This window comes from Lingula anatina, chromosome 2 (assembly GCF_051362555.1).
Source record: "Lingula anatina isolate TDL-2025a chromosome 2, LinAna3.0, whole genome shotgun sequence".
NCBI classification, from domain to species: Eukaryota; Metazoa; Brachiopoda; class Lingulata; order Lingulida; family Lingulidae; genus Lingula; species Lingula anatina.
The window spans coordinates 25,040,694-25,063,973 of NC_141768.1; the positions used below are offsets into that span (position 1 = coordinate 25,040,694).

The following is a 23,280-nucleotide window of genomic DNA, read 5'->3' on the forward strand; positions in this document are numbered from 1 at the left end:
TCATAAAGCTGGGTGAAAGTACCACAAAAGGATACCAGGGAATTGTCTTAAACTATTTCCTTTTGATTTTATAGTCTTTTACATTAAATTGCCCCATATTTCAATGGGTTATTCACTTCAAAGGACAATTACTTTAAAACAAACAATTTCTTCTAAAATTCCTGATATCCATCTGTAGTCCACATTCCCAACAACAATTAGTGCAATTTTCATAATGTTTGGTTGCTCAGATATTGAGATATACTTGAAACCGATTCACTTATCTCATCAATCAAGAAAGCTGTTAAAACAGTCAAAAACGTTCGCAGGTTGGTTAACAGAGTTTATTAGTCAAATTCTTAGCTGATAGATAGAACAGATAGAACCATTGCTCATTGTTATCTAGAAATATTTTGTTTTGGTGCTTTGAAATGCCAGAAAATCGTGTTTTTGTAACATTTTCTGATCACACGTTAGATTTGTAAGTGTACTGCCATTTTGATTGTCAGCTCTGGACTGGTCCCTAGCCTAGTGATGCAAAGTAGGGTGTCAAGCATACTAATATGTAGTAGGAAGCACTAACAAAGGCGGTTACGTTTAACGGCAATTAAGAGTTGTGAAGTTGCATTTGAACATTTCTATGGGCCTTCCTCAGCAATCGAGCAATTTTACCTGGAAGCTTCCTTCTCTGTTATAGGTAAAGTGTTCACATGAAATAGTTTGTATCTGAGAGAAAGTGGCTGTCACTCGTGTGACTCGAGTTTTTGACAGGTAATGCTGCATGATTGTTTTCACAGCTCTTTGTAATTGTATATGAAAGTTAAAATCTAGTAACAGATTTGCAAATTCGGCATTTTTTATTTTTACACACATCACACAAGTTACTTTTTACCCGGTTAGTCTTGACTATTCTCGTGGTCTTTTTGCAAGTTCCATCTTTTGCCTACATTTTGAACTCTTTCTTCTCGCTTGATGAGTGATTTTGAAATTAATTTTCTCCAAACATCACGAAATGCAATATCCCGCTAACATGCATTTTTTAAAAAAAATCATGTAATCAACCCTTGCTTGAATTTCTCTCATTTAGCCATTCCCATCACAATTTTTTCACATGTCTCTCAAGCCCCTTAAAATATTCATGACTTGGAGAAGAAAACTTTTTTTGTCAACATGAGTTTTAATCAATAGATTCAATGGGACCATTCCCACAGATATTTGGATCAATCTATCTCCCTGGGGAGTCTCACTAAATAGCTGTCAATTTGACCAGCTTAAATGTCTGTTACGCCTAGTAAAAATGTTAGGGGGTAATTATCTTTACCCCTAGCTGATTTGGTAGGCGTGACAGCATTAAAGCTTCTTGAGCTGGTAGCAATTTAGCTTGAACCCCCTGGGAGTTAGGTCGATCCAGATGATCTGTCTAAGTATGGGAACCCAGTCTATGTTGCGTTTTACAGCTGACAAAACATGTTTTTGAAACGGCTTCGAACATTTCTGGTTTCGTGACTTGTCACAGGTACGCTCACCAATATATATCGCAAAAATTAAGACCTAAAAGTATTGTTACCAATGCCTTTTTTTCTTTTTGTTATTGATTTTTCTTACAAACAAACTTTTCTCTTCCCCATAGAGTACTCTACTTCTTCACTGCTCAGCTGTTGTAAGACTTATGACCTGTTACCACACACATAATTGGCTTATAACTCATTAACTTTGCTCTTCCCCCTCATGGCAACAGCCGATAGCAACAGAGGTGTGGCTTAGTCATCAGTCTGACTAGGGTCTGCTGGTTGAAAAACTCATCAAAAACACATTTTGCAGTGCAAACTCAAAAAACATTATAACATCGAATGTTAGATACTTTTTTGATTAAAATAAACATGCAAAAAACTCAAAAATGTGATTTAAAGGCAATTTAACCATCCTACAGGCAATGCAATGTATGCATGTATTGTTAATAAGCCAGATGATCATTCTTGTCCTTTTAAGAAGTAGGTCTGGCGCCAAAGACAAGATAGGCTGACTGACACAACAAGAATGTTTGAATATGTTTTCAACAGACCCATTCAGCCAAAACTATGACAAAAATTGCATCTTGAAGAGAAAGAGTCCAAATTATTGTTCTATAATCACCTCCGAAGATGGATAGGTTTAAAGCTGTAGAAAAAAATTCCATTGGAGACTGGTATGAGACCTTTAGTAGCTGTTACTCTCAGATTTTCTGTCACTGGTGAAAAAATACCCTTGCACGGCCCTGTTTGGGAGTAAAAATTTAATATTTTATGTCCGACCTTTGGCTGACCATTGAGCATTCATTCTGCAATCAAAGTGATGCTAGTCCCTCCTTTCTGCGACTGTAGTGCATCCTCTCAGTGACCACGGCTATGCTTTTGTGTCTTCTCTGCATCCCTTGAGCAACCTTGTAATGACCAACCACAATCCTGTTTTTTGTGCTATTGTTTTGAACACACGCAAAACTTTGTGGTGACCATGGTGTCCTCAGCAATGCATACATTCTGTATGCATTCTTTGAGTGTCTAACAGTGTCCCGGCCAGTTTCATGGTCGCACCATGGATGCAGAGAGGATGCCGTGCAGTGTAAAGGGGGTTTAAGGAGTTGCATTGTATGGTTAGATATTTTTATTTGGTTCTTTTAAAGTGCAATTTTTTATTTTGTTAGTTATATAAGACAGTGTATTTAATATTTACTAGGAAAAGCGGGTTATCATAGATGGATTGCTTCCCAGAAGATGCTATTATTTTTCCGTGTATAGTTACTTGCCTGGTCGAGGGTTTGGCACTAGGTACAGTAACAGTATCAAAATGCCTAGGCATAGTAAGTATTATATGTTTTTTTTTTTCAGATATGGCATGGCACCAAATAAATGAAAGTTCATGTTACAGTTGAAATATAATGAATTAAACTATATGATTATTCCAAAATGTTTCATAATTCTGCAGCCAATTACAAATTGGCATTGACAGTGATAAGAAAATAAAGAAAGAGTCAATGTTAGACTTTTGACTAAACTGAATTTTGCTAAAATATTTTATCACCTTGCATTTTGTCTAATATCAACCCATGATAGTAATTTTAAAATAACATCACACACAAATCTTTAAGGACTGTATTGATAGAATCAATCAATGTCAAATTGGCAATGAATTTTACTTACAGTACCAGAATCTCCTTTCAAGTTTGTCCCAGAGAAGCTTGATCTCAGTTTTCCTGAAAATACAAGCCTGGGTACAGGTGAGAATCTATGATTAATACCTTTACTTGTGACCCTTAAGTTTACTTGCAGGCTTCAAGTGCAAGTCAAATTCAATACTTTGCATTGGTTCTTATATATATATATATATATATATATATATATATATATATATATATATATATATATATATATATATATAAAATTTCTATAGTGTCAGATCTTACTGTATTACTGTCAGATGCAAATGCATAAAATATTTTAACTGTCTATATTTTGAAGAAAAGGAGACAACAGATTTTGCCAATGATATGTTTTTTGACAAACACAGTCATATCTCTCTCTGTATTTCCATCACTTAAGTCTGTAAGCATAATGAATGCTTGTCAAGTTCAAAACTGAGCTTGAACTAATTTTTCCATAATTTTTTTTTTATTTCTTTAAATATGTGGACATTTAAGTCTTTGTTAAAACTAGTTAAAACTAGTAGATATTACTTTGGGTATTTTTGGTTTTCGTTAAATACTGAGTGTATTTGAATTTTGTAAAAACAAAAGCAAATTTTTTTTTCAAATTCAACATGATTGGAATTAATTTTACAATAGTTATTGAATATTTTTTGTATCCTGTAACAATGAAAATATGCCAGATCATCTTTTTCTTTTGGTGTGGAGATTTGCATGCTTATAAGGCAGGCCTTTTAAAAATTCAGCATGATTAGCATATTTTTATGAAAAATTGGATTTATTTGTAAATATTTTGACAGAGTTCTCCCTATAATTAAGTGCAAAACTGATTTTTTGTTTTCCTTCATATTTATATTTTTTACTTCATTATTTTAGTAGAAATACAGGCTCTTTTCAAAATTCTACATGATTGGTTTATCTTACAAAAATAATTGATTTTCTTTCAAGGTAAAAGGGTTGTTTTTCATTTGTATTTTGGCAAAGTTACCCCAAAATTGTTCAATGGTATTTTTGCTTTACTACTGATTTTCTAAGTGTTTGAGTGATTTTTGCTAAGAAAATGCAAGTTCTTTTTCAGCCTTTGGAAGGTCAGAATTATCAAATTATTTTCTTTTTATGTACAGACACAGATGTGTCTGTACATATAGCCGTCATCTGCGTCTGTCGTCGCCGTCGTTGCCGTCGTCGCCGTCGTCGCCGTGCACTTTTACCGATAACACGATAAGTGGAAACTGTTTTTTCTTTTGGCTTGAAACTTACAGAACTGATAAATATTCATAATACGCAGGTCAAGTTCGAAAATCAGCATGATCGGGTCACTTATAGGGAATTTATGCTGTTTTTTCACTTTTTTCAGCATATAGGCAGCACCGATTACACGATAAGTGGAAAACCATTTTACCTTTTGGCTTGAAACTTACAGAACTGATGAATATTCATAATAAGCAGGTCGAGTTTGAAAATCGGCATGATTGGGTCATTTTGAGTGAATTTAGGCTATTTTTTCACTTTTTTTCAGCATTTTTGCAACACCGATAACACAATAAATGAAAAGCTGTTTTACCCTTTGGCTTGAAACTTACAGAACTGATAAATATTCATAATACTCAGGTCAAGTTCGAAAATCAGCATGATCGGGTCACTTATATGGAATTTATGCTGTTTTTTCACTTTTTTCAGCATGTATGCAGCACCGATAACACGATAAGTGGAAAACCATTTTACCTTTTGGCTTGAAACTTACAGAACTGATGAATATTCATAATATGCAGGACAAGTTTGAAAATCAGGGTGATTGGGTCATTTTTAGTGAATTTAAGCTATTTTTTCTCTTTTTTCAGCATATATGCAGCACCGATAACACCATAAATGGAAAACCATTTTACCTTTTGGCTTGAAACTTACAGAACTGATGAATATTTATAATACGCAGGTCAACTTTGAAAATCAGCATGATTGGGTCATTTTTAGTGAATTTAGGCTATTTTTTCACTTTTTTCAGCATTTTTGCAACATCGATAACACAGTAAATGAAAAGCTGTTTTATGGAAGTTAAGCTGTTTTTTCACTTTTTTTCAGCACATATGCAACACTGATAACACAATATAAGAAAAACAGATAGGCCAATTGTCATTAAACTCAGAGGAGTGGTCAATGCTGCTAAAACACAGGTTGAGTTTGAAAAACAGCATAATCGTGCCATTATTTTAGAAGTTATGTTGTTTTTATGTACAGACACAGATGTGTCTGTACATATAGCCGTCACCTGCGTCTGTCGTCGCCGTTGCCGTTGCCGTTGCCGTTGGCGTGCACTTTTACCGTAAACACGATAAGTGGAAAACGGTTTTATGTTTTGACTTGAAACTTACAGAACTGATGAATATTCATAAAATTCAGGTCAAGTTCAAAAATCAGCATGATCGGGCCATTTTTAGGGAAGTTATGCTGTTTTTTCACTTTTTTCAGCATATATGCAACACCGTAAACACGATAAGTGGAAAACCGTTTTACCTTTTGCTTTGAAACTTACAGAACTGATGAATTTGTATAATACGCAGGTCAAGTTCGAAAATCAGCATGATCGGGTCATTTTTAGGGAAGTTTTGCTTTTTTTTTCACTTTTTTCAGCATATATGCAACACCGTAAACACGATAAGTGGAAATCCGTTTTACCTTTTGGTTTGAAACTTACAGAACTGATGAATATTTATAATACGCAGGTCAAGTTCGAAAACCAGCATGATTGGGTCATTTTTAGGGAAGTTATGCTTTTTTTTCACATTTTCTCTGATTCAATTCTTAGGCATGTTAATAGTCTCATTATTGAACTAATAAGATATGTAAAAGTGTTTTTTTGACATTTCCTGCATCTTTACAACATTGTTAGTTGATTATGTAAAAATGATGGTAAACTTATTATCTTGTATTGTGTAATGAAGTGTCAAAAATGGAAATAAACACATATCATTGCAGTTTGTCAGATTCAATCATCCACTATGTTCAGAATCTCAGAATGGAGGAAATTGGACATTTAATACTGTTCTATTGATATTTTTCCCATCTCAACAATTTTCTTAGTTGGTCATATAAAAATGGCAGTAAACTGTTAATTTTGTTTTATGTTAAAAAAAGTGTTAAAAATGGAAATAAACCCATTTCAGAAAAGTGCTGTCTTGTTTACATTTTGGCATTTTCAAGATGTGACTTTGAAGTTCCATGGGCCTGAAGACCTTTGCTAGTCACATTTTCTGAATATCCATGATACTAATATTTTATTATTAAAAATTGATGGTCATTATGCTGTTAAACATTATGTAATATTGCATCAAAATTTGAAGAAACCCCTATTTTGGGCACTGCTCCCATGATGACCATTTAAGGAAAATCATGTCACTTACTGTTCTCAAACTTACAGGAAAGAAACATGGGACTAAAATACAGCTTCAGTAGGCAATGCAGTCTGTTTGGTAATATTTTCTGGCAGTTAAACAGTTTTTTGTGAAAATTTAATTTTTCACATATTGGCATTTTCAAGGTGTGACTTTGAAGTTCAATGATCCTGAAGACCTTTGCTTGTCACATTTTCTGAATGTCCATGTTACTAATATTCTTTTATTAAAAATTGATGGTCATTATGCTGTTAAACATTATGTAATGTTACATTAAAATTTGAAGAAACCCCTATTTTGGGCTCTGCTCCCATGATGAGCACTTAAGGAAAATCATGTCACTTACTGTTCTCAAACTTACAGGAAAGAAACATGGGACTAAAATACAGCTTCAGTAGGCAATGCAGTCTGTTTGGTAATATTTTCTGGCAGTTAAACAGTTTTTTGTGAAAATTTAATTTTTCACATATTGGCATTTTCAAGGTGTGACTTTGAAGTTCTATGATCCTGAAGACCTTTGCTAGTCACATTTTCTGAATATCCATGATATTAATATTTTATTATTAAAAATTGATGGTCATTATGCTGTTAAACATTATGTAATATTGCATCAAAATTTGAAGAAACCCCTATTTTGGGCACTGCTCCCATGATGACCATTTAAGGAAAATCATGTCACTTACTGTTCTCAAACTTACAGGAAAGAAACATGGGACTAAAATACAGCTTCAGTAGGCAATGCAGTCTGTTTGGTAATATTTTCTGGCAGTTAAACAGTTTTTTGTGAAAATTTAATTTTTCACATATTGGCATTTTCAAGGTGTGACTTAGAACCTCCACGGGCTTGAAGACCCATGCTAGTCACATTTTCTGAAAATCCATGATAGGTATATATTATTATTAAAAATTGATGGTCATTTTGCTGTTAAGCATTATGTAATGTTGCATCAAAATAGAAGAAAACACAATTTTTGGTGCTGCTGCCATGATGACCATTATGGGAAAACCGTGTTACTTATGACTGTCAAACTTTCAAAAAAGAAACACAGGACTAAAATGCAGCCTGAGTTAGAAAAGCAGTCTAATTGGCTTCTTTTTCTGGAAGTTATACATTTTAGTGAAAAATTCATTATTATCGTGTTGGCATATTCATTGTGGGACTCGGAGCTCCCATGGACATGAAGCCGAATAGTAATCAAATTTTCTAAATGCCCATGCTATTTATAGTCAATAATCAAAAATTGGTGATAATTATTCTATAATTTATTATGTAATGTTACATCAAAATTGACAAAAATCTTTTTGCACTGCTACTGCAAACATTATGAAAAAACTGTGTTACTTATTATTATTATGTACAGACACAGATGTGTCTGTACATATAGCCGTCACCTGCGTCTGTCGTCGTCGCCGTCGTGCACTTTCACCGATAACACGATAAGTGAAAAAACGTTTAACCTTTTAGCTTGAAACTTACAGAACTGATGAATATTCATAATACGCAGGTCAAGTTCGAAAATCAGCATGATGGGGTCACTTTTAGGGAATTTATGCTGTTTTTTCACTTTTTTCAGCATATATGCGGCACCGATAACACGATAAGTGGAAAACCATTTTACCTTTTGGCTTGAAACTTACAGAACTGATGAATATTCATAATACGCAGGTCAAGTTCGAAAATTGGCTTGATTGGACTATTTTTACAAATTTGAAGTTATGCTGTTTTTTTCCATTATTCAGCATATATGCAACACTGATAACGCATTTTAAGGAAAACCAATCAGCCTTTTGTCTTGAAACTTACAGGAGTGATCAGTCTGACTAATATACAGATCAAGTTTGAAAGTAAGCTTGATCAGTTAAGTTTTGATGAAGTTATTAGCCTTTTTGTATATAAGTGGTTTTTCTTCAGATTTAATTCTTAGGCATGTTAACAGTCTCATTATGGAACAAATTAGATATGTAAAAGTGTTGTTTTGACATTTTCTGCTTCTTAAAAATATTGTTAGTTGATTATATAAAAATGACAGTACGCCTTTTATTGTGCATTGTGTAATAAAGTATCAAAAATGGAAAGGAACTCATATATGCAGTTCGTCAGATTCAATCATTCACTAAGTTAAGAATCTCAGAATGGAGCAAGTTGGACATTTAAATTTGTTCTATTGATATTTTTCCTTTGACAACATATTTTAATTGATCATATAAAAATGACAGTAAATGGATTATTTTTTTATGTAAAAAAAATGTATTGAAAATGGAAATAAACTCTTTTAAATTTAGTTTTTCTTGTTTAGATTTTGGGATTTTTGAAAGTGTGTCTGAACTCTATGGGCTAGACACATTTTGTGAATATCCATGATAGTTTCATTTTATCATTAAAAAACTGATGGTTATTATGCTGTTAAGCATTGTGTAATATTGCATCAAAATTGAAAAAAAACCCTATTTTGGGCACTGCCTCTGTAGTGACTATGAAAGGAAAACCATGTCACTTGCTCTTTTTACACTTAAAGGAAAGAAACATAGGACTGAAATACGGCTTCAATCTGTCTCATTAGTTAATTTTCTGGAAGTTATAGAGTTTTTTTGTGAAAATATTTATCTTTCACATACTGGAATTTTCAATGTGGGACTTAGAGCTCCCTTGGGCATGAAGCCCAGTGGTAATCACATTTTTTTAATGTCCATGTTTTTAATAGTAGATATTTAAAACATGGTGGTATTTATACAGTTAATCATTATGTAATGTTGCATCAAAATTGACAAAAAACCTACTTTGTGCACTGCCACCATTAATGTTATAGAAAGAAAACTGTTACTTTCTATTTTTTCAACTAGTCTTACAAGAATGATTCTTAGTATTGACATACAGCTCATATTAGAAAACCAGCTCTATTAGATTATCATTTTTATTAAATTTATGCATTCTGGCACTTTCTAAGTATAAACTTGAACTCTGATGGGCCCGAAGCCTTATGCTTTTACTTTCTTCGGTGTTACCTGTTGTGCATAATTAAAATTTGATGTTGACTGTGCAGTTAAACATAATGTATTATTGTATCAGAATTGATAGTCTCCTATTTTGTGCATTATTGTTTTCTGCTTTTCTTAAGGTGTGACTTATGGGCCTGAAGACCTTTGAGAGGGTCAGTCTGTAAATTTCCCTTGGGTATCACTAGGCCAAGTTATAATGTTATAAAGTCATTTGCCTAATTAATAGGCCATAAAGCACACTTGTTGATATTTCCCTGTAAACTCCCAATGGTTAAGCTCTCTGCTAGATTAATAATAAGGAAGCAGTGATAATTATGCAGGTAAATTTTGTTTTATATTGCAAATAAGTTTTATATATATATATATATATATATATATATATATATATATATATATATATATATATATATATATATATCAAACTCAAAGATTAAAAGTTTGAATAGCAGCTTCATTGGAATTATATTTACCTCTGCCAAGGAGGTTATGTTTTCACCCCTGTTTGTCTGCCATCAACATAACTCAAAAAGTTATGGAACGGCTTTGATGAAATTTTCAGGAATTGTCAGGAGTGGGTCAAGGAGGACAATGATTAGTTTTTGGTGGTGGTTCGGGTCAGTAATCTATCAATAATCAATAATTATCAAAAATTGCTGCCTTGGCAGAGGTCTGCGCTCTCAGAGTGCTTTTCTAGTTTTTTTATGTTTTCCTTTTTAATTTTTTCTCAAACACTGGAATTTGTGACTTTTAACTCCCATCTGCCAGAGGCTCTGCACATTTTCTGTATTTCCACATAAGCAGTTGTATTGGTTTTTATGTCTTTAAACATTATGAAATATTATTTTATGCACTGTCATCATTTTTCAAATATTGGGACTTTCATCATGTGAATTTGAACTCTCATGGTCCTGAAAATGTAATCTTATTGAAGGGATGGATTGAGACCATCTTCTGGGTCTTTCGGAAGACGGTCGGGTTTTTAAGTTTATATTGACCGATATTTATTTTTTTTCTGTTGGAAGACCATCAAAATGGAGGATGGATCAACAAAGATACTTTGGAATACTGTCAGAAAATATCTCTGGGTCCGCTCCTGTTATTGACCATGTTACCTGTTGTGTATGATTAAAATTCAGTGTTGACTAACAGTGCTATTATAAGCATTATTTATTATTGCATCAAAATTGACAAAATGACCTATTTTGCATCATTATTTTCTGTTTTTTGTCTGTACATTTGACAGCTTTGCTGCCTTGTTTCATATTTCCTCAGATTCAATTCTTAGGCATGTTAACAGTTTCATTAGTTAACTAATAAGATACGTAAAAATGTTTGTTTGACATTTCCTGCATCTTTACAAATTGTTAGTTGATTTTGTAAAAATAATGGTAAACTTATTATTGTGTATTGTGTAATAAAGTTTCAAAAATGGAAATAAACTCATGTCATAGCAGTTTGTCAGATTCAATCATTCACTATGTTCAGAATCTCAGAATGGAAGAAATTGGACATTTAGCACTTACAGGAAAGAAACATGCAATTAAAATACAGCCTCAGTAGGCAATGCAGTCTGTTTGGTAATTCTTACTGCCAGTTAAACAGTTTTTTTGTGAAAATTTAATTTTTCACAAGATATGCTTGAAGACCCGTGCTAGTCACATTTTCTGAAAATCCATGATACGTTTTTATTTTATTTTCAAAAATTGACGGTCTTTATGCTCTTAACCATTATGTAATATTGCATCAGAATAGAAGAAAAACACAATTTTGGGTGCTGCTGCCATGATGACCATTATGGGAAAACCATGTTACTTATGATTGCCAAACTTTCAAAAAAAAAAAAAAAAAAAAAAAAAATACAGGACTAAAATGCAGCCTGAGTTGGAAAAGTAGTCTAATTGGCTTCTTTTTCTGGAAGTTATACATTTTCAAAGTGTGAACTTGAACTCCCATGGGCCTGAAGCCTTATGCTTGTTACACATTTTACTTACATTGTTATTACCTGTTGAGCATAATTAAAATTTGATGTTGAATTTGCAGTTTAACATAATGTACTTTTGCATCAGAATTGACAGTAGCCTATTTTGTGCATAGTTATTTCCTGTTTTTTGTCTGTACATTTGACAGCTTTGCTGCCTTGTTTTCTTTTTATGTACAGACACAGATGTGTCTGTACATATAGCCATCATCTGCCTCTGTTGTCGCCATCGTCGCCGACGTGCACTTTTACAGATAACACGATAAGTGGAACACCGTTTTTTCTTATGGCTTGAAACTTACAGAACTGGTGAATATTCCTAATACGCAGGTCGAGTTTGAAAATCAGCGTGATCGGGCCATTTTTAGGGAAGTTATGCTGTTTTTTCACTTTTTTCAGCATATATGCAGCACCGATAACACGATAAGTGGAAAACCATTTTACTTTTTGGCTTGAAACTTACAAAACTGTTGAATATTCATAATCCGCAGGTCAAGTTCGAAAATCAGCATGATCGTGTCATTTTTAGGGAAGTTACGCTGTATTTCACTTTTCTCAGCATATATGCAACACCGATAACACGATAAGTGAAATAACATTTTACCTTTTGGCTTAAAACTAACAGAACTGATGGATATTCATAATACGCAGGTCAAGTTCGAAAATCAGCGTGATCGGGCCTTTATTTTAGAAGTTATGCTGTTTTTTCACATTTCCTCAGATTCAATTATTAGGCATGTGGACAGTCTCATTATTTAACTAATAAGATACGTAAAAGTGTTTGTTTGATATTTCCTGCATCTTTACAACTTTGTTAATTGATTGTGTAAAAATGATGGTAAACTTGTTATCGTGTATTGTGTAATAAAGTGTCAAAAATGGTAATAAACTCATCATTGCAGTTTGTCAGATTCAATCATCCACTATGTTCAGAATCTCAGAATGGAGGAAATTGGACATTAAACACTGTTCTATTGATATTTTTCCCATCTCATCAATTTTCTTAGTTGGTCATATAAAAATGGCAACAAACTGTTTATTTTGTTTTATGTTAAAAAAATGTTAAAAATGAAAATAAACCCATTTCAGAACAGTGCTGTCTTGTTTACATTTTGGCATTTTTAAGATGTGACTTTGAAGTTTCATGAGCCTGCAGACCTTTGCTAATCACATTTTCTGAATATCCATGATACTAATATTTTATGATTAAAAATTGATGGTCATTATGCTGCTAAACATTATGTAATATTGCATCAAAATTTGAAGAAACCCCTATTTTGGGCACTGCTCCCATGATGACCATTTAAGAAAAACCATGTCACTTACTGTTTTCAAACTTACAGGAAAGAAACATAGGGCTAAAATACAGCTTCAGTAGGCAATGCAGTCTGTTTGGTAATTTTTTCTGGCAGTTAAACAGTTTTTTGTGAAAATTTAATTTTTCACATATTGGCATTTTCAAGGTGTGACTTTGAAGTTCCATGAGCCTGCAGACCTTTGCTAGTCACGTTTTCTGAATGTTCATGTGACTAATATTCCATTATTAAAAATTGATGGTCATTATGCTGTTAAACATTATGTAATATTGGATCAAAATTTGAAGAAACCCCTATTTTGGGCACTGCTCTCATAATGACCATTTAACAAAAATCATGTCAATTACCGTTCTCAAACATACAGGAAAGAAACATGGGTCTAAAATACAGCTTCAGTTGGCAATGCAGTCTGTTTGGTAATTTTTTCTGGCAGTTAAACAGTTTTTTGTGAAAATTTAATTTTCCACTTATTGGCATTTTCAAGGTGTGACTTTGAAGTTCCATGATCCTGAAGACCTTTGCTTGTCACGTTTTCTGAATGTCCATGTTACTAATATTCTATTATTAAAAATTGATGGTCATTATGCTGTTAAGCATTATGTAATATTGCATCAAAATAGAAGAAAACACAATTTTTGGTGCTGCTGCTATGATGAGCATTATGGGAAAACCGTGTTATGACTGTCAAACCTTTAAAAAAGAAACACAGGACTAAAATGCAGAATGAGTTGGAAAAGCAGTCTAATTGGCTTCTTTTTCTGGAAGTTATACATTTGAGTGAAATATTCATTATCTTTTTGGCATATTCATTGTGGGACTCGGAGCTCCCATGGACATGAAGCCGAATGGTAATCAAATTTTCTACATGTCTATGCTATTTATTGTCAATAATCAAAGATTGGTGATAATTATTCTATAATTTATTATGTAATGTTACATCAAAATTGACAACAATATTTTTGCATTGCTACTGCAAACATTATGAAAAGAAAACTGTGTTACTTATTATTATTTTTAACTTACAAGTATGATTTTTAGGATTGGCATGCAGTTCAAATTAGAAAGCCAGGTCAATTGGGTTATCATTTATTATTGAATTTATGCAATTTTGTGTGAAATTTTCATTTTTCTCATTCTGGCACTTTCTAAGTATAAACTTGAACTCTGATGGGCCTGAAACCTTATGCTTTTACTTTTGTCGTTGTTACCTATTGTGCAAAATAAAATTTGATGTTGACTGTGCAGTAAAACATAATGTATTATTGCATCAGAATTGGTAGTCTCCTATTTTGTGCATTATTGTTTTGTGCTTTTCTTAAGATGTGACTTATGGGCCTGAAAGACCTTTGAGAGGGTCAGTCTGTTAATATCCCTTGGGTATCACTTAGTCTAATTTCTGAGTTATAAAGTCATTTGCCTAATTGATAAGCCATTAAAGGAGATTACATAAAGCACACTTGTTGATATTTCCTTGTAAACTCCCAAAAGTTAAGCTCTCTGCTAGATTAATAATAAATAAGCAGTGATAATTATGCAGGTTATTATATATATATATATATATATATATATATATATATATATATATATATATATATATATATATATCAAAGATTAAAAGTTTGAATAGCAGCTTCATTGAAATCATATTTACCTCAGGCTCTGCCTAGGAGGTTATATTTTCACCCCTGTTTGTCTGTCATCAACATAACTCAAAAAGTTATGGACCGATTTTGCTGAAATTTTTAGGAACTGTCAGAATTGGGCCAAAGAGGACAATGATTAGTTTTTAGTGGTGGACTGGCTCACTAATCAATCAATAATTAACAATAATCAACAATTGCTGCCTTGGCAGAGGTCTGCACTCTCGGTGGTTTTCTAGTTTTGTTATGTTTTCCTTTAAAATTTTTCTCAAACACTTGCATTTGTGACTTTTAACTCTCACCCCCTTGAGGCTCTGCACATTTTCTGTATTTCCACATAAGCAATTGTATTTTTTTTTTATGTCTTTAAACATTATTTAAAATTATTTTATGCACTGTCATCATTTTTCAAATATTGAGACTTTCATCATGTGACTATAGTCTCTCATGGTCCTGAAACTGTAATCTTATTGAAGGGGTGGATTGAGACCATCTTCTGGGTCTTCTTGAAGACAGGTTATTAAGTTTATAGTGACTGGTATCTATTTTTTTCTGTTGGAAGACCATTAAAATGGAGGATGGATCAACATAGATACTTTGGAATACTGTCAGAAAATATCTCAGGGTCCGCTCCTGTTATTGACCATGTTACCTGTTGTGCATGATTAAAATTCAGTGTTGACTGACAGTGCTATTATAAGCATTATTTATTATTGCATCAAAATTGACAAAATGACCTTTTTTTGCATCTTTATTTTCTGTTTTTTGTCTGCACATTTGACAGCTTTGCTGCCTTGTTTGTAAATGTTGTTGAATTTTGTTTTTGTTGTTTGGTGTCAGTATATCTGTCAGCTTGGTTGTCTATTAAAGTCTCTTTTCCTTCAATCACCTAGGTGCCATATACAGAGGATACTGAAATAAATAGTTCATACCTTTGTTCACCTTTAGCTGGCCTATTAGATTTTACCTTCATGTGGACACATTGGATCAATTGTGTCATCTTGTTAAATGAGAACAAATTAAGAGTGTTTCTTCTAAAAGATCCTTTCTGTTTATTTTTAGAGGTGTATAATCCTATACTCACTGGTGGATTTGCAAATGAAACACATGACTATGAATTCACCTTACTAATGGATGGCAATGGAACTTTTAATCTCACAGAAAACCATGCCATTACATTAATCAGACCTCTTGATTATGAAGTCCAGAGAACACACATGATATTGATTCAAGCTCATATGATCAACAGCAGTGTAAATGACAGCTTTAATGAGGTTTATTACAGTGATTGTCCCTCTTATTATGCGACAATGGAGATAACAGTGATTGTAGAAGATGTTGATGAGTACCCTGTGATGTTTCAGTATTACAGCAAATCCACAACGTATGGTGAAAACCTTACCACAGGGTTGTCTGATGTGAACATTCCAATACACTGGGTTGTAGTATCCTCTGATACAGAGGTTGGAACTTCCATATTTAGATTCACTGTAATGGATGCAGATGGTAGCCCCCCTGCTGTGACAGGATTTCACTTGTCTGGAAACAACTCTGCACAGAGTTTCCTAGGAGTGACATCAGAAGGGGAATTGTACACAACTGATACTATTCCTGTTAGTACTTCTGTCTGTCCCTTTGGATGTGCCGTGCAGGTATATGAGCTCTTAGTGACAGCCTCGCAAGGCTCCCAGGAATTTGAATGCAAGGTCTTGTTGGTCATTAGGAATACAAGAATCAGAATTGAGGTTCAGGAAGATACCAGTTTTGTTGGATTTCAAATCATTGATTTTGAGGCCGCAGAAGGTTCCTCTATAACTGATGGTTCACTTTCTGCATATGTCAATGTCAGTTTTCCAATACATGTCATTGGATATGACCTTTTCTTGCAGTCATTCAATTATGAGGCAGAACAAGAGTATCACCTTCTGTTTAATTGCACATATAAAAATACCTCTTTCATAACAGTCCCTATTGTTATACAGGTGGTTGATGTTAATGATCATAGCCCTGTGTTTGATCAGGACATGTATATTGGAGTGGTTAGGAACACAACTCCAGCAAATACTACTATTACTACAGTAAGTGCATCTGACAGGGATTTAGGTGACAATGCCAATCTTGTTTATACCATCATAGAAGGAGACCAGTATTTCTGGGTGACCGACTGTGGACAACTTCAGACAAAAATTGAGATGAATTTTATCCAACATCCACTCCAAGTTATCGAAGGCAAAGTGAATGTTTCTGATGGTCTCCATTCCAATGAAACCATGGTCCATGTCCTTGTGTATGCTTTGGATCTAGAATACTACATACCAGAGAACCAAACAGTGGAGTACCTGGTACCAGAGAACCAAACAGTGGGCAATATTGTGGTTCCCAACTTGTGTGGAAATATGTCAGCTTATGGTTATGCCAGTTGCAGTGTCCTTGACCCAACAGGGACATTTACAATGAGTAGTGATCACCTTCAACTTGTTTCACATTTGGATTATGAATCTAATACCACTTACACATTATTACTGAACGTTGTCTTTGATACCATTGAAATGAACATAACTGTCACCGTCCATGTACTTGATGTGAATGACAATTGGCCATTTTTCACACAACAAGAGATTTACACAGCAGTGCAAAATTTCACTCAGGAAAATACAACAGTTGCTATGGTGATGGCTCATGATAATGACAGCAATGCTAATCTTGTTTATACCATCACAGAAAGAGACCATTATTTCTGGGTGACCGACTGTGGACAACTTCAGACAAGAATGGATATGAGTTTAATGCCATATCCACTTCAGGTTATTGAAGGCAAGGTGAGAGTTTCTGATGGTGTCCATTCCAATGAAACCATGGTCCATGTCCTGGTGTATGCATTGGATCTAGAGTACTACATACCAGAGAACCAATCAGTGGGCAATATTGTGGTTCCTTACTTGTGTGGAAATATGTCAGCTCATGTATATGCCAACTGCAGTGTCCTTGACCCAACAGGGACATTTACAATGAGTAGTGATCACCTTCAACTTGTTTCACATTTGGATTATGAATCTAATACCACTTACACATTATTACTGAACGTTGTCTTTGATACCATTGAAATGAACATAACTGTCACCGTCCATGTACTTGATGTGAATGACAATTGGCCATTTTTTACACAACAAGAGATTTACACAGCAGTGCAAAATTTCACTCAGGAAAATAAAACAGTTGCTATGGTGATGGCTCATGATAATGACAGCAATGCTAATCTTGTTTATACCATCACAGAAGGAGACCATTATTTCTGGGTGACCGACTGTGGACAACTTCAGACAAGAATGGATATGAGTTTAATGCCAAATCCACTTCAGGTTATTGAAGGCAAGGTGAGAGTTTCTGATGGTGTCCATTCCAATGAAACCATGGTCCATGTCCTGGTGTATGCATTGGATCTAGAGTACTACATACCAGAGAACCAATCAGTGGGCAATATTGTGGTTCCTTACTTGTGTGGAAATATGTCAGCTCATGTATATGCCAACTGCTGTGTCCTTGACCCAACAGGGACATTTACAATGAGTAGTGATCACCTTCAACTTGATTCACATTTGGATTATGAATCTAATACCACTTACACATTATTACTGAACGTTGTCTTTGATACCATTGAAATGAACATAACTGTCACCGTCCATGTGCTTGATGTGAATGACAATTGGCCATTTTTCATACAACAAGAGATTTACACAGCAATGCAAAATTTCACTCAGGAAAATACAACAGTTGCTATGGTGATAGCTCATGATAATGACAGCAATGCTAATCTTGTTTATACCATCACAGAAGGAGACCAATTTTTCTGGGTGACCGACTGTGGACAACTTCAGACAAGGATGGATATGAAATTAATGCCAAATCCACTTCAGGTTATTGAAGGCAAGGTGAGAGTTTCTGATGGTGTCCATTCCAATGAAACCATGGTCCATGTCCTGGTGTATGCATTGGATCTAGAGTACTACATACCAGAGAACCAATCAGTGGGCAATATTGTGGTTCCTTACTTGTGTGGAAATATGTCAGCTCATGTATATGCCAACTGCAGTGTCCTTGACCCAACAGGGACATTTACAATGAGTAGTGATCACCTTCAACTTGTTTCACATTTGGATTATGAATCTAATACCACTTACACATTATTACTGAACGTTGTCTTTGATACCATTGAAATGAACATCACTGTCACAGTCCATGTACTTGATGTCAATAATAACCCTCCAGTTTTTCTTCAGCAGCAGTACAGTGTTACTGTTATGAGGGAGATAAACCCACATACACTTCTAACCACCATCACAGCAGAGGATCCAGACCAGAATCAGAATATCACTTACAAATTGCTTGGCAGTGACAATGAGAACTTCCTGATAAATAACTATGGTCAAGTGTTTAGTTTATCATCTCTGAACTTCTCAGATAGTGTTGTTCACACAGTCAATTTAACAGTCCGGGTAACAGATGGGATATGGACATCCCATGCATCACTTAAACTCCACATTGTTGCAAACGAATTGAAAATCGAAGTTTCTGAAAGTACTCCAAATGAGAGTATTGTTCATTCCAATTTATGCAGCCAGGAATTCTTACTTAATGGAACATGCAGCATTGCTGGAATGAACTCTACTTTTGGACTGGATGTTGATAAGAACTTGATGTTGCAAAGACCATTAGACTTTGAATCAAAGGAAGACTATGACCTAATGTTAACTGCAGTGACAGGGGACCTAACCTGGACATTACCAATACGTGTTCATGTGTCAGACACCAATGATGAAATCCCTCTGTTTCATAATGAAGCAAATTTCTTTGGAATTGTCAGCAATTCATCACTTCCAAATATGACAATTTTCAATATCAACGCCAGTGACCCAGACACTGTTGGTTCAACACTGGAGTTCAGCCTTGATGACCTTGGTGCAGAGTATTTCCAAATCTCTCACTGTGGACAATTGCAAACCATGAGCTCTTTTCCACTGCAGCTTCAAGCTCCGTTTCATTTTGTTAACTTCTCCATATCCGTCACAGATGGGATCCATGTCACCACAACTAGGGCTAGGGTTCTCATTTCTGCTGACTCATGGCAGTTGGCAGTTGCTGAAAATGACACAGAAAATAACTGGGTACTGCAAAACTTATGTGGAAACCTGAACACATATGGCGGATCTTGCTCAGTGACCTCAGATCCAGAAATACCAGAATTGTTGTACAATGCCTCTGAAAACAGCTTGCATCTCAACACAAGATTGGATGCCAGGATTCAAGATGTCTATGAGATAAAGGTTCAGGCCTCTTTGGTACCATTTGAAACCATCACAGTTTCAATATCAATCAACGTAATTGATGTAAATGACCATGTACCCCAGTTCACCGAGGACTCTTATTCTGCTGTCCTTCATAATGGTGCTTATGAAAACACTGTCATTTTAACTTTAGAAGTTGAAGATGGTGATCTTGGGAATAACTCAAATATAGAGTACACAATTACTTCGAACCCCTTTACAATCTTTGGCATTAATAGTGCTGGGTGGCTTTACACCACTAGAAGGCTTGATATAGCAAGTATCCTGCCTGATTTGAATGATCTCATAGCATACACAGCACAGGTAACAGTGGAAGCTAGAGACTTGGGAATACCCCCCAAACATAATAGCACTTCAGTGGATGTCCTATTTCTTGATGATGAATTTGTGATCAACATAATGGAAAATGAGTATGATATACCATTTGGGAATATTAGTGTTCCTGCATTGAGAAATATAGGACTTGTTAGGGCACCTGCTGGTATTAGTGCAAATTTGACACACCTTTGGCTGGCAGAAGGGTTGGATTACGAGCAGAGCTCAAGCCTTCACTTCAGCCTCAATCTGTCACTGGATCACAGCCACTACATTGTACCTGCTACAGTGCATGTCATTAATGTGAACGATGAACCTCCAGAGTTTGGTGAAAGCATATACAACTTTACTGTTCCAGATGGCGCCAGGTACTATACATTGATAAATATGACCACAGCCACTGACAGGGATAGTACAGACATAACATATTCCCTAAGAGATGTTGAGGATGAGGTATCTAGCGGGAAGTCAGTGACTGAACTGTTTTTGATTAATGAAAAAACTGGAGCACTGTACACGAATGGTCAAATAAGCTACAAAAAACTTCTTAAAGAGAAGCGTTTTAAGTCCGAAAATGATTCCTACCTTGAGTTTATGATTGAAGCTGCAGATGGGGTATTCACAGCAAATGCTACAATAAGAGTGATTGTTTTGACATATGATCCTAGTGTAGTTAACACTACCACAGCTTTCTTACCAGAAGGAAATTACAGCAGCTCTTTATTCTTAGTCACTGATGAGGCAGCTCGAGCAAATTATTCTGACTTCAAGTTTCAAGTGACTGCAAAGCAAGATGAGCTGATGTTCTTTATTAATGAGACAACAGTAAGTATTTCATTTTATTTTCTTCTATCATACGACCACTTAAACTATTTTGATATTTAAAAACTGCAAAACTTATTGGCAAAATTTTTATTTTTTCTTAGTATATGTATGTGGTGTTTTATATTATTTTCAAAAGCCCCAAAATTTTTTTTTTCAAAATAGCTATATAAAGAATCTAGGTTAAATCATGGTGAATTTTTGCAATAACAAAACTGAATTTGAATAAATTTTTATTCACAAATTTAACTCGATTTTTTTTAATTAAAAAAGTTTTTTTCATAAGTTTAAATGTAAATGAATATATACAGGTTCAATAATTTTTGTGCTGCACTTTATGGGGGTTAACACTTATTTATCTTGACTTAATGATGATATTTTCAGTATGAAGATAAGATATAATTTTTTTTATTAAAGAAGAATTAACCCACTTCTTTTTCAGGGTTTCATTTATACAAATCAAACATTTGACAGGGAACAAGATGACAACTATGTAGTCTATGTAATGGCTTTAGAACAAGGTCTAGACAGTTGCCAAGCAGCGGTGAGTGTACATGGTGACTAATTTTTTTATCACTGGGAGATCATAGTGACCTCTAGTGGTCTTATATCTCTCTCTTTAAATATTGATATGAAGCCAGAGGAGGTTTAATTTTATATAGTGCTGTAGGTGTCAGAATAACAAGTATAACTGGTATAAAATGCAAGAAAAAGATTGATGTAAGAGATTGTGTACATGAAGTGTCCATGTACTGGTATGCAATGAGCATATCATGCACTGAAGGGTCGACAATTCTTTTTGTTTACTGTGTACATGTAGGTGTTGGCTTTGTTTTATGAGTACATAGTGTACATTTTGTATTTTTTTGAAATAATTTTAACCTGTGGCATAGCCAAACAGATCTGCAGGCATATATAGATTCAATCCTCTACTTTTCAATTTTCTTACATTCTGTAATCACAGATTCTTTTAGTTTAATTAAGCTTTTTCAATTTAAAATGTATATCTCAATTTTTTATGTACAGACACAGATGTGTCTGTACATATTGCCATCACCTGCGTCTGTCGTCGCCGTCGTCGCCGATGCTGTCGCCGATGCCGGCGCCGTGCACTTTCCTTGTTAACACGATAAGTGGAGGGCAGTTTTACTTTTTGGCTTTATATTTACAGAGCTGATGAATAATCATAAAACGCAGGTCAAGTTCGAAAATCAGCATGATTGGGCCATTATTGTAGAAGTTATGCTGTTTTTTCACTTTTCAGCATATATGCAACCCTGTTAACACATTTTAAGGAAAACCGATAGGCCTGTTGTCATGAAACTCACAGGAGTAATCAATCTTACTAAAACGCAGGTCAAGTTCGAAAATCGGCATGATCGGGCCACTATTTTAGTAGTTATGCTGTTTTTTCACTTTTTAGCATATATGCAACACTGTAAACACAATATAAGAAAAACAGATAGACCAATTGTCATTAAACTCACAGGAGTGGTCAATCTTACTAAAATGCAGGTTGAGTTTGAAAATTAGTATAATCGGGCCATTGTTTTAGAAGTCGTGCTGTTTTTTCACATTTCCTCAAATTCAATTCTTAGGCATGTTAACAGTCTTATTATTTAATTAATAAGACACATAAAAGTGTTTGTTTGACATTTCCTGCATCTTTACAACATTGTTAGTTGATTATGTAGAAATGATGGTAAACTTGTTATCGTGTATTGTGTAATAAAGTGTCAAAAATGGAAATAAACTCATATAAGTCAGATTCAATCATTTACTATGTTCAGAATGTCAGAATGGAGGAAATTGGACATTTGACACAGTTCTATTGATTTTTGTCCCATCTCATCAATTTTCTTAGTTGATCATATAAAAATGGCAGTAAACTGTTTATGTTTTATATTAAAAAAGTGTTAAAAATGGAAATAAACCCATTTCAGCACAATGCTGTCTAGTTTTCACTTTTCAGCATATGTGCAACACTGTAAACACAATATACGAAAAACAGATAGGCCAATTGTCATTAAACACACAGGAGTGGTCAATGCTGCTAAAACACAGGTTGAGTTAAAAAATCAGCATAATCGGGCCATTATTTTAGAAGTTATGTTGTTTTTTCACATTTCCTCAGATTCAATTCTTAGGCATGTTAACAGTTTCATTATTTAATTAATAAGATATTAAAAGTGTTTGTTTGACATTTCCTGCATCTTTACAACATTGTTAGTTGATTTTTTAAAAATGATGGTTAATTTGTTATCATATATTGTGTAATAAAGTTTCAAAAATGGAAATAAACTCATATCATTGCAGTTTGTCAG

The 23,280-nt window shown here is 34.3% G+C and overlaps 1 protein-coding gene across 1 annotated transcript in view; it reads left to right on the forward strand.

Moving 5' to 3' along the window:
• Positions 1-2,802: 2,802 nt before the first annotated feature.
• The window catches only part of LOC106165535 (protocadherin Fat 4), a 75,834-nt gene continuing 55,356 nt past the window's right edge, over positions 2,803-23,280 (forward strand). The window contains exons 1-3 of the mRNA XM_087003190.1: positions 2,803-2,815; positions 3,158-3,232; positions 15,540-20,806. Of these exons, the coding sequence (XP_086859316.1) occupies positions 2,803-2,815; positions 3,158-3,232; positions 15,540-20,806 (5,355 nt within the window). The remainder of the gene's footprint in view (positions 2,816-3,157; positions 3,233-15,539; positions 20,807-23,280) is intronic.